The sequence below is a fragment of the Melopsittacus undulatus genome, chromosome 6, assembly GCF_012275295.1.
Source record: "Melopsittacus undulatus isolate bMelUnd1 chromosome 6, bMelUnd1.mat.Z, whole genome shotgun sequence".
NCBI classification, from domain to species: Eukaryota; Metazoa; Chordata; class Aves; order Psittaciformes; family Psittaculidae; genus Melopsittacus; species Melopsittacus undulatus.
This window is the reverse complement of record NC_047532.1, coordinates 19,233,529-19,245,105: the sequence shown is the minus strand read 5'-3', so window position 1 is coordinate 19,245,105 and position 11,577 is coordinate 19,233,529. Positions and strand designations below refer to the sequence as shown.

At 59.4% G+C, this 11,577-nt stretch overlaps 2 protein-coding genes across 2 annotated transcripts; one reads left to right on the top strand and one right to left on the bottom strand.

Annotated features, from left to right (window-relative positions):
- Positions 1-4,011: 4,011 nt before the first annotated feature.
- LOC101879147 (selenoprotein Pb-like) lies at positions 4,012-6,367 on the bottom strand. Its single transcript, XM_034064094.1, has 4 exons — positions 6,165-6,367; positions 5,849-6,061; positions 5,622-5,757; positions 4,012-4,983 (listed from the first exon to the last, which is right to left on the bottom strand). The coding sequence occupies exons 1-4, from the start codon at positions 6,365-6,367 to the stop codon at positions 4,717-4,719; spliced, it is 819 nt and encodes a 272-aa protein (XP_033919985.1). The 3' UTR covers positions 4,012-4,716.
- Positions 6,368-8,634: 2,267 nt separating this feature from the next.
- Positions 8,635-11,397, top strand: HPDL (4-hydroxyphenylpyruvate dioxygenase like). The gene is made up of 2 exons (XM_005151086.4): positions 8,635-8,681; positions 9,787-11,397. Exon 2 carries the CDS (start codon positions 9,789-9,791, stop codon positions 10,962-10,964), a length of 1,176 nt encoding a protein of 391 aa, XP_005151143.2. The 5' UTR covers positions 8,635-8,681; positions 9,787-9,788; the 3' UTR covers positions 10,965-11,397.
- The last annotated feature ends 180 nt before the right edge of the window (positions 11,398-11,577 follow it).

Sequence of the window (11,577 nt, the reverse complement as noted above, 5' to 3'; positions counted from 1 at the left end):
CTCCTTTCACTCCCTGCATTGTGGAGAGCCCAAGTGGAGACCCATTCATGAGGCCAGATCCCAGCACTACCCTCAGCATTAGCCAGTCCACAGTGGGACAAGGGGAGGCTGCACCACGCTGACCTTCCCTTTGACAGCCCACCCACCCCAGCTCCCCCCAGCACTGTGTCCTCACACATCACTGTGCGCAGGAGCCAGGAGCAGACGGTGACATTTCAGCAAAGGTACTGGCAGTTCCAGTATGAGGCTGTGCCACTTGAAGCCGCCCAACACAAGAGCAGGATGTGGTGGCTCAGCTGGAAACCAAGCATCGCACCCCACTCGACTTGAGAAGAGACACAGACACAGCAAATCTCCCTTCACACAGCAGCAAAAAAGGGTTAGCTTGCTAGCTGCTTTTGTGGCAGGAGGACAAGAGGAGAAGGGCTTAGGAAAGCTCCTATGAATGCAGGGACCAGCGCAGGATCCAGTCTCAGCCTTGCAGCTCCGTGATGCAAATCTATGCATGTTGGGCTGGTGAGATGTGTCTGTCCTGGGGTGCTGGTTGGGATTTTTCTGCTCACACTGAGCTCCTTTCAACCCTCAGATCAACATCGTAAATAACAGAAGCAAACTGTGCCCTCTGTGCCATCGTCCATTGTCAGCGAGCAAAGGTAGGGACTAGAAACAAGCAGCACAGAGAAATGGCTTTTGTCCTTGCTCAGCAATAGCTGGACCGTGCTGGGTGCACAAAGAGAGGAGGTGAAACCACGCAAAACTGCACCAGGGAGGCACTGAGAGCACCCATGTGGGATGAGAGCCTTGGTATGTCATGGGGCTGTGGCTCCACCTCTGCCTCCCCCACATCACTCTGGATGCACCAGGAAGGAGAGAAAGAGCTGGAATGGGTCTCCTGTAGGTCAGAAAATGGCCAGTCAAGAGACCTGGAGGCCTTTGGAGGGAGGAGAGAGGTTACAGCAAAGGAGAGCAAACCTTTTGAATGCACCATAGCTCAAAAGGCAGAGAGGTGCCTTCACCCTCTGTCCCTGGGGACTGCTTTGGGGTGACTGTTCTCACTCTGCCAGCAGAAAAACAATGGGACATGCCAAGCAATGGGGCTTTGAAAACCCAGGGACTGGGCTCTGCCCCACTGCCAGCAAGAGCTCATGACTAATGCTGGGGAGGGAGATGGGAATGAACAAGGCCAATGTCTGACACACTTCCTCAGCCCCGTCCTCATCAGCCTCCAGCACTGGTGGCCACACACACAGGGGACACGAGTCACTGGGGCTGGCCCATTCCTGCAGCTGTTCCTCTGCCCTGTCCCATCTCCTTGGGTGACACCACTCCGGGATGAGTCTGGCACTGCTCACCAGGGACGTCAGCAAGCTGGCCAAAGCTGGAGCTGATCTCTCCAGCCCTCACTCCCCAGTCCCTAACCCATGATGGAGATACAGGGCTGCCATTTCCAGGCAGCACCATTCACCCTCACCCCACAGAAGCAAGAGGGGCCTGGCTGGGGTGGACTTGGGGGACAGAAATGCAGCCACTCTCATGTATTTTGCCTAACAACAGTGATCTCTCTGTGTATTTTCATTCTGTTTTCCTAGGCTCAGCTGCCTCCTCAATGAGATGTTTCCAAAGCAGCCTGGATTGGCGGCACGCCAGCCCCGCTGCCAGATGAATGGGCGGAGGAGGAGGGACCCATTCCTCTTCTTGACACAGCATCACTGTACAAGAGGCCTCTGTTGACATTAGAACTGGCTGTTCCCTTCTCTCCCAGGAGTATCTGCCTGGCCCTCGGCAGGAGCAGCACATAGAGCCAAGGACGCATGTGATGTGGAACTGGGATCTGTACTTCTCCAGGGTGGTGGCACAGGGTACCAGGGTAGCACAGCACATCCTCCTCCAGGGTGATGGTACATCCATGGGCACCCGGGTACCTCAGTACATCCTCCTCCGGGGAGGTGGCACAACCACAGGCACTAGGGTACTATGGAAAAGCGCTGCTATGACCTGAAGTCAGCCCTAGTTTCTTTCCCTGAGCCCCTGCTGCTGAGCCAGCCCCCGAACGCTGAGCACCCCTTGGGGCTCCCTGGCTCCTGCTAACAGCACCCACTCCCTGAGACACCAGCGATGTGAAGAGCCTGTTAACTCCCCCAAAACACCTTTCCTCCACCCCACTCAGAGCAAAGCACCACAGGAGTGCAGACACTGGCACAGGTGTTGCAGAGATCCAGGTCTCCTTTCAGGGGAGAGTGATGCCATGGGGGCCCCAAACGCAGCACCCACGAACCCTTCAGGCCTGTGGACAATACTATATGGAGCAGCATGAGCTTTACCCTCATGAGTTTTACCTTTGCCATTACTCAGACATGTAGGACTTCATCCAGTGTCACAGCTCTTCCCCAAGCTTCAATTTTAATACCTAAAGCAGAATACCAACCCAAGCCTTCAGGGCTGGAAGTTCATCTGCTGACAGGTAATGAAGTGCCACTGAACTGCCCACCTGGCACCAGGCATTATCCCTGTGTGGGCCACTGCTAATTGCAGACCTGGTCATTAGCAAGGGAATGCAAATCTATGTACGTCCCATTCATCACCTGTCACCTCCTTGACAGGAACCTTTAGGAGCTGTGCAAGGAAAGGATGTGAATTTTAACAGAAGAGCTGAAGAAGCATTGGGAAGGCAAAAGAAAAAGTCATGAGCATCATTCCAATGCACACCTCTCCCTGCTGTGGCATCTCCTGCTGGTGGCCAGCACCCATCTGCTGCAAGCCATGGACGGGAGGCTGGGTCAGAGCAGCACACAGCAGACTGCTCCCAGCAGCCGTGGAGGGGAGAGGGCCCTGCCTGGATCTGGAGGAAAAGAGGCCAGCCACGCATGGATAAGATGAATTAGTTGTCTCAGCAGCACCGGCAAAATGAGTGAGAGCAGTGGAGCCCGTGAGGCCCGGCCTGCTTTGTTTCAATTACAGCAGCTGCCAGAAGAAAAAGATAACCTCAATATTGATGGCAGGAGCGGCAGACAGAGGTGCCCTTGTGGCTGCTGGAGCAGGTAGAGGAGGAAGGGGGAGGAGGAGGAGGAGGAGGAAGGGAGCAAGAGAGATGGAGAAGGGGAACAGAGGCTCAGCCAGCACCCCATGGGAGAGCCTGGCTGACTCCCCTGGGCTGGTGAGAAAGACCAACCTGATCCCATTGTTCTCATTCCTGTGAGGAACAGCTCCCCTTCACCCTGGCTCTTGCCCAGTCGCTGGGCAGAGCATTCCCTGCAGAGACAGGGTGTAGGGGTGCAGAAATCCAGCTCAGAGCATCAGCAGCAGGACATGCACCACACGTGGCACCACATAACACTGAGAAGAAAAGACATCTCTTTGCTCCTCACTAAGGCTGTGGAGCCTTGGGAAATGGGGAGTTCATGGCAGGCATGAGTGGAGCTGTGTGGGATAATGGATTGGGTTAGAGTGAAGTGCTATGGGGCTGTGTAATATAATGAATGGAGCTGGAGTGAAGTGCTATGGGGCTGCAGTTGAAGGCATTGGGGCAGCCCAGGGTGCCTACCAGGGGTGCACCCAACTTGAGTGCTGGGGAGCCCCACGATATGCTCACAGTGGGGACCAGTCTGGGCACTGGAGCCAAGATGACTTTGGACTGTGTGTGGGAACTTTGGCCCCACAACAGCAGCTCAGGGCAGGCACCCCAACATCACACCTACAAGCCAGGGATCAAGGTGTGCAGCCAAACTTCCCCTTTGCAGTGCAGGTGAATGCCCTGCCCTGGGGGGGGACCAAGCCCTGGGCTCACATCCTGGCAGGAAGAGGTATCCGAAAGGTATGAAGAGATGGGGTCTCTTTGATCTTCAACCCCTTTACCTCTGCACAAGGGAATGCAAATCACTGCCAGCTCTATGGGGTCCACATCCCCCAGATGTGTGCCCTCTACCCACCAAAAAGCCCAGGTCCAGCCTGTCCTGGGTGAGCTTCCCACAATCTCTGGAGGAGGAACCCCACCAGAGACCAGGCTGAGCAGGGTTCGCTTCACAGAGGCTTTATTCACTCTGGATATCTGCACCATCTTCCGATCTCCCACAGCAGAGACCCCAGCATCCTCACCCCGTCCTCCCAGGGCTGTGGGTCCTGGATACAGCCCCTAGGTCTCCACGAGGGGACAAGGCCACCATCTTGCGGCCACCCATCACCACTGCACATACCCGTGTGCAAGGCTTGGGGGGGTCCCCAGAAAGTGGCAGCTATGGGGGTACAAGGTTTTAGACCATGGGGACCTGCGACTGGTACCCACATCCCGTGGGGTCACATCCTGCGGGGCACACGCTGTCCCAGGGGTGCCAAGGATGAGCAGAGTGTGCCAGCAGTGCTGCTCCCACCCCAGCTCTGACCCTTCCACCCCTGTCCTGCTGCCCTGTGCAGTGTCAGCCAGCAGCGACCGGCACATCCCGGTTTGCACAGCAGGCTTCATGAAGCACGGGAAAGCAGGCAGCGGTGGAGGAGGGCTCAGAACCGAGCCCTGGGGCTGAGCATGCAGCACCCCACAGGGTTGGAAGGGGGTTTTCATCCCTGGTCACAGAATGGGAGTAATGACCCACATGGGGGATGCTAGAGGGGGTTATACCAATGCTGCTAGCGATGAGCAGCCCAAAGTCATTCCTTTTGTGCCTCTGGGAAGCGAGCTGATGTGGTCTGCACACTACTGGGTTCTGAAAGGCTGCCCACCCTGGTTTAGTGCTTATTTCCCTCCTTCTGCTTCTTCCCCTCATGATGGGGCTGGCCACGGTCTCCATGGGGCTGGCCATGGTCCCCGTCGTGGTGGTGAGCATGGGTGGCACGTTCGTGGTCCCCACTTGGGTCTGTGGCTCTCTCGCTGCTGGTCCCATGGTGATGGTGATGATGGATGGGGTTGTGCTGGCGGATGGGGGTCTCCGTCTCTTTCCCCTTTTGTTTGGGAAGTGGGCTCAGGGTAGCAGGGGCCTCCGTGGTGCTGTTAGCCTGAGGAGAGCAACACAAGGGCTAGCGCAGTGTGTGTATACACACAGAGCCCTGCAGTGAGCCTGCGAGCACAAATATGGGCTGAGGTGAAGGTGGAGGAGCATCCATCATACAGAAGGATGCATGGGTCAGACCAAAGGCTCTCCAGCCCTGACCCAGGGAGGATGGAGAGGCTGGAGCACAGAGAGTAGAAGCCTCTGTACCTACATCCCTTGGCTCAAGTTGTCTGTGGTCGAGGGAACTCCTGAGCCAGGAAAGGAACTTTGTGTTTAACATTTCCAGATGGATTTTTTTCCTCAGAAGTGAGCAATCACCTGCTGAGCCCAGAGCTATGTCCTTTCCTTTGCCCTGAGGGTGCCACCTCTGGTCCACAGCCTGCCTCTTTCTTACATCAGAACAGCCACAACCCTAGTTAGCTCTTCCAGACCTGGGCTATGACCCCATCAATCCACTCCTTCTCCACTTGAAAGCTCTGACCTATTTAAGTGCCCTTACTCCAGATCTCTCATCACCTTCCCTCTCAGCCACAGCTAAGTGCGGCTGCCAACCCGGAGCTGTCCCTGACATGAAGATAAGGTTGGTGTGCAATACCAGGGGAGAGAAGGGAGCCGGCTCCAGCGAGCATCCCTGCTCCTTACCTGCTGGGTGGTGTTGGTGTAGAGGGAGCAGTTGCCACAGAAGTCCTTGCTGTGGGTGAAGCGGATGGCCGACTCCACATAGGGGAAGTGGAGGAAGCTGTAGGGCAGCTGGATGTGGAAAGCCAGGCGGCCGCACCTGCAGGGAAACACCATGGTCCAGCTCAAGCCATGGGGGGAGCTTCTGGAAGCCCATCAAACACCCCATAACCAGGAAAGCCCACGCTCACCGGTCATAGACAAGGAAGTCATCCTTGTCACCCCCGAGGACCTGCCAGACATCGGGGTCTTCCGGCTCCGGCTGGAAGACGGGGATGCCTGGGGGGGCCTGGCGCTCCAGCTCCCTGAGCATGGCGTGGGAGAGCGGTGCCTTCTCATTGACGATCATGTAGTGGACATCGACTGTGCCCTGCCGGGCCAGCTTGTCCCGCAGGCCCCCGAGGCTGCGCGGATGGAGGCAATGGGATGGGGGTGCCAGGGGTGGGGGCTGTGATGCTGTCCCCCAGTACAGCAGGGCTGGGTTTGGGGTAGGGGAGCAGGGCTCACCTGCGGGCCTGCTGCAGGCAGAAGTGTCAGCTGGCCTTCAGCAGGGCCACCACTGTCACCTGCCCCATAGCCCCCTCCATGGGGCTCAAGCCATTGATGTTCCATGCCGGTGCCTCCTGGCAGAGCCGGCTGCTGTTGTCTGCCCCTTCAGAGGCTGAGGCCAGCCCCAGCCAGGCAGCCAGGGCCAGCACCAGCAGCCCCATCATGGACCCTGGACCCCCTGCCAGGGGGGAACAGGGCATTAGTGTCTCCTCTGCCCTAGGGCTCAACATGATGGGGTCCACCCAGCCCCACTGCAATCCCAACTCTGTCCATGCACCCCTCTCCAGGTCAGACAGACACTGACGGGCAGTGTTGGACTGGTCCCAGCACAGCACTGGGAGCTGGGAACCACGTGTTGCAGGAGAAAACAAAAAGGGGATGGGGTGAGGGAATGGTGGTGCCCAGCTTCTGACAAGCACAGCACTCTCACTGCTGTCCTCAGTGGGCACCCACTGCCACAGCTGAGTGCCCCCATCTGCCCCCAGCAGCAAGGCAATCGCTCCACATATAAGGGGATGAAGGTCCTGCTCCCCCCGTGAGTCTTCTCCACCCCCCTGACCCCAAATCCCAAACCCAACCTCAGCTAGGGGTCTGTCTTTGTCCCAGAGGCAGGCAGGGATGCAGCCCCTGACACCTCGACTACCAGTGGGAAGTTACAGTGGATTGGATGGTTTCACCTTCAGGTCACCTTGAGAGTCTTTGGTTCCCCACAAAGCACTTTAGGGATGCACAGAGCCTTTAAACCCCTGCTTCCCAATATCTGCCGGAAGCCCCTTCCCCTCACAGCCCCCCTAACCCAACCCACCCCAAAATACGGGCATCCCTCCAACATCCACATGTAACGGGCAGGGGGAGGACATGGGGCCGGGGCGGGAGCAGGAGGCTGCAGGGTTTGTTCAGGATGGATGGATACATCTACCCCCAACCCCCAGCCCTGTCCCCCATGAGAACGGGCCCCAGTACCGCACTGCTCCCTGCTGTCCTCCGGCCAGACCTCCCTCCTGGCGGCCCCAGCGGCTCCTGGCAATGCCCACCCGGCCCTGGTCTCCCTTTTATCTCTTGTCCACTCTCCCCGCCCAGGAGGGAGGAGAGGAGCTTGGCTGCAGCGGGGGCTGCGCCCCGGCCACCGCCGCCTGCCCCGGGGACGGCAACAAGGCAGGCACTGTCCCGCTCGGTGCCGCGCAGCCTCGGGGCCCTGCTGCTGCAGCCAGCACAGCCTGGCTGGGGCAGAGCGGTGCCTGGTGCGGGGCTGGAGCAGAGGGTACCAGGCAGTGCCGCAGGGACAAGACAGTCACGGCCGCTCAACCCCCCCACGGGCACAGGAGCGCTGCGGGCATTGCCAAGGGCATTGCTTGCGGTGAAGGGCTGCAGGACCCGCACCCCTGGGGTGCCACAGCTCCCTGCCCTGCAGGATGCCACCCCAAAGGCCATGCTGTCCTGCTGCACCGTGCCATGACTGCTCTTAGACCCCACTGTGCTTGGCCCCACAGCAAGCTCCCAGTGTTCAGCCTCATGCCTCCTGCCCAGCCCCATGCTGAGGGGGCTGTGGTGGTGTGAAAAGCCCGCATTCCCTTGGGAAATCAGCACCGGTGGATTCTGCCCCCCAGGCGAGCAGCAGGAGCTCTGCTCTGGCCACAGCAGATGTCTCCACAAATATTTGAGCAGTTTTATGGTACCTGTGCTCTCCACAAAAACATGATAAGGCCGAACAGCAGCAGACACCGCGGGGGCAGCAGCACGGGCACAGACACAATAAAAGGGGGGAGATCGTCTTGTGCAAACAGCCATCAGCAGCAGGGAATTGCTGCCGGGGGCTGGTGGGGCTCGGGCACGTCAGCAAGGACGTGAGGCCATGGGCTGTGATCATGGTGCAGGGTCAGCCTGGAGCAGACCCATGCCATGACCGGTGTCAGACCCTGTCACCCTTCACATGCACACTGCTCCTGCAAGGCCAGCCCAGGTTCCCTGGGCACTGTGAAGCCCCCAGCACTGAGCAGTGGCACACATCCCACACTGCAAGTCCTGCCCCAGCAGGATTCCCGCTGTCAGGAATGACCCAGCACAGCCATGAGCCATTTCACCTACGGTCCTAGGGGACCCCAAGCCACCCCCGGGCTCCTCTCTCCCTTTGCTCAGCCCCGAGCCGGTGGCCGCGGTGCATGTGTTACCAGCCTGGTTTCTGCCCTGCAAGGACCGGCTGTGCGCACTTTCAGCACCCTTAGCTTCCAGCCGCCGCACATCCCTGGCTTTACACGTGCCAGAGCAGCTCCCATCCGTGCCAACACAGCGTCCACAGACTCATCCCAGCGGGAAGCCGTTCCCACTGCAGGGCATTCCCGTTGCCCCCTCCCTGGCACTGCCACCTCCCTTCCCGGTCCCCCACCCCGGCCAGTTGCATGCCGGGGCGGAGCGAACTGCACCGCCTCCCGGGGCCGGCGCTGCCCGGCATCCCCTTCGCCCGCAGCCTTGACCCCGGTGAGCCGCAGGCCGAGCCGGGGCCCCCGGGGGGGCGGGGGGAGGACCGGGGGGACGGGACACGGGTCAAGGGCTGGGACAGGCGGCGGTGGGAGCGGGAGGGAGGGCAGGAGCTGAGCGGGCCCCGGCCATGTGCAAGAGCCCCGCTGCCCGTGGTGCTGTGGGGCAGCCCAGGGCTCTGCTGGCCCCTGCTGCCCCGTGGCAGTTGGGGGTTGCAGCCCCAGCGGGGCAGAGCCCGGTGCCCTGCCTGTGCCTCCCGGGGGGCTGGGGGAAGGGGATATTTGAGCAGCTCCCCCCATACACCACAGTGCACCTCGGTGGGGTGAGGAAGCCTCAGTGGCGTGCTGCACGGAGGTGATACCAGGTGGGGTTTTGGACAGAGCATTTTCCCTTCTTCCTAGTGATGGGTATGTGTGGGGAGGAGGTCACTTTTCCTGCAGTATCTCTCCTGTTTCACCCACTGCATCCTAAGGCGAGGTCACTACCCCGAGCCTGTTGCAGGGAGCACAGTAGCTCCACACTATCCTTGGTGGGGAGGGCACATCAGGGATCCTGCTGCTCACCCCCACCATTTGTGGACACTATAGGCACAAGAGCCCTTTAGCTGTAACCAGAGGGTAGCTCCCTGTTTACCAGTCCATCCTCCACCTTGCTGTTGCTGGAATAGAACATTCCCTGCCCAACCCGTGTCCCTGTAGTCTTGCTTACACATGCAGTACATCTCCTTCACCCCGATTACCCCCAACCTCCTTGCAGCATCCTGGAGGGACAAAGGGCTCCAGCAGGGACCTGCACGGCTGCAGCCAAGGCTCAGGGCTTTCCTCCTGTGCGACCCCAGGCACAGATGTGCAGCAGGGCAGCATAGCAAAGGGGTGGTGCGATGGTTTGGCACCTTCAAGCAGCTCTTTGCAGCTGGTCTAAAGCTGGGTGCCCTTACACAGAGTGCACTGGCTTGTGAGACCCACTTATTTAAAATACACTCCTTTAAGGGGCACAGATTTACATGCATCGGTGCCTACAAATGCACTCAGGCTCTGGGCAAGGTGGGGAATGGCTGCTTCCCATGAGCAACAAAGCCCCCTGAGCCCATGCATCCTCCCTGCAGCCATGGCAGCCTCACTGAGCCGCCCCTTCTTCATCTCCCTCCACGTGCCCTACAGGCAGGGCTGGGCCCAGGACCTGGCCAACACCTTCCGCTTCCAGCCCGTGGCCGTGCGGGAGACGCCGCGGGTCCGGCAGCTGGCTCTGTGCCAGGGATGTGCCGTCTTCCTCCTCAATGAGCGCCTGAACCCAGCACCTGCCACTGATCCCTCCCGTGAATTCCTCTACGATGTGGACCCCAGACCCACCCTGGGCACAGCCTCCAATGTCTGCTTCGAGGTGGACGATGTGCCGGGGCTCTGCAGGCAGCTGCAGAAGCAGGGATGCTCTGTGCCAGTGCCTCCCACCGAGGTGAGGGATGACGGTGGGTCTGTCACCTATGGGGTGGTGAGCTCCGTTGTGGGCAACATCAGCCATACCCTTCTGGACCGATCCCACTACCGGGGACCCTTCCTGCCCGGCTTCCAGCCCATCCGAGGAGCATCCTCGGCCACAGGGGATGGGATCAAGATCACCCACTTTGACCACATCACGTACGTGTGCCGGCGGGGCGGTACGCAGGCAGCTCTGGACTGGTACCAGCGCTGCTTCGGCTTCCGACGCTTCCTGCTGAACCCGCAGGAGAGGCCGGACAAGGGGTACGTGCTCGGGGGGCAGGGGACGGGAATGCTGCTCCTTGCTCTGCAGAGTGCTCAGGGCACCCCGGGACATGGCTGCAAGCTCGTCCTTGCTGAGTCCCTCTCCAAGGATGGCACCAACCAAGTCGACACCTTCCTAGAGCAGCACGGTGGGGCTGGGATCCAGCACGTCGGCCTCTGCACCACTGATATTGTCACCACGACCAGGACTCTGCAGCAGCGGGGAGCGCGGTTCTTTACACCCCCAGGCACCTACTACAGCCAGGATGGCAAAGCAGAGGAGATCCAGGGGGCTGGGCAGGACCCACACACACTGGCAGAGCTGGGTATCCTGCTGGACACCACAGCATCTAGGGACAAGGGCACTGATACTGCAGAGAGCCCTGCCCAGGAGTATCTGATGCAGATCTTCACCCATCCCATCTTCTCTGAAGAGACTTTCTTCCTGGAGCTCATTGACCGGCGGGGAGCACCAGGCTTCGGGGAAGGCAATATACGGGCACTGTGGAAAGCTGTGCAGATCTATATGGACCAGCAGCAGTAATGGCAACACTGCAGTCCTCCTCCCTCAGCTCCCCATCCTCTCTGGTCCAACCCTGGGGCAGCACAGCCCTGCAGGGATACCAGGGACAGGGACCAGCGGAGGTCTCCAGATCAAACCAGAGATAACTCCATGTGCGAGCACATTGCTCAGGGCCATGTCCAGCAGGACTCTGAGCATCCCCCATGATGGAGGGTGATTTCTCTCTTCCCTGGGTTCCCAGTGATGTATTGACCTCACGAGAACTCTTCCTTCATTTCACGTTAACTTAATGAGACTTGCTCTGCACGGCTATGAACACTGCTGGCACAGCAACTCCCCTCACCATAGGGGGATGAGGGGCTGCCAGAGGGGAGCAGATAACGCAGGAACCATGGACACTGCCACTCATCAATGGTTGCCACCAGAGCATGGCCAGCCCCTGTACAGGGCAAGCAATGGGCTCTTGCTCCTCTCCATTAAAGAATTAACTTGTAAGCACTGCTTTGGTTTTTCCTCTTCTCCCATTTGTGATGAGTGCCCCTCAAATCAGGCTTTCCCCAGTCCTGCAGTCCCTAAATGGAGGCCACCTGCCCCTTGGACATCCCCCTGTCCCTGCCACCCCCCAGGCTTGTGC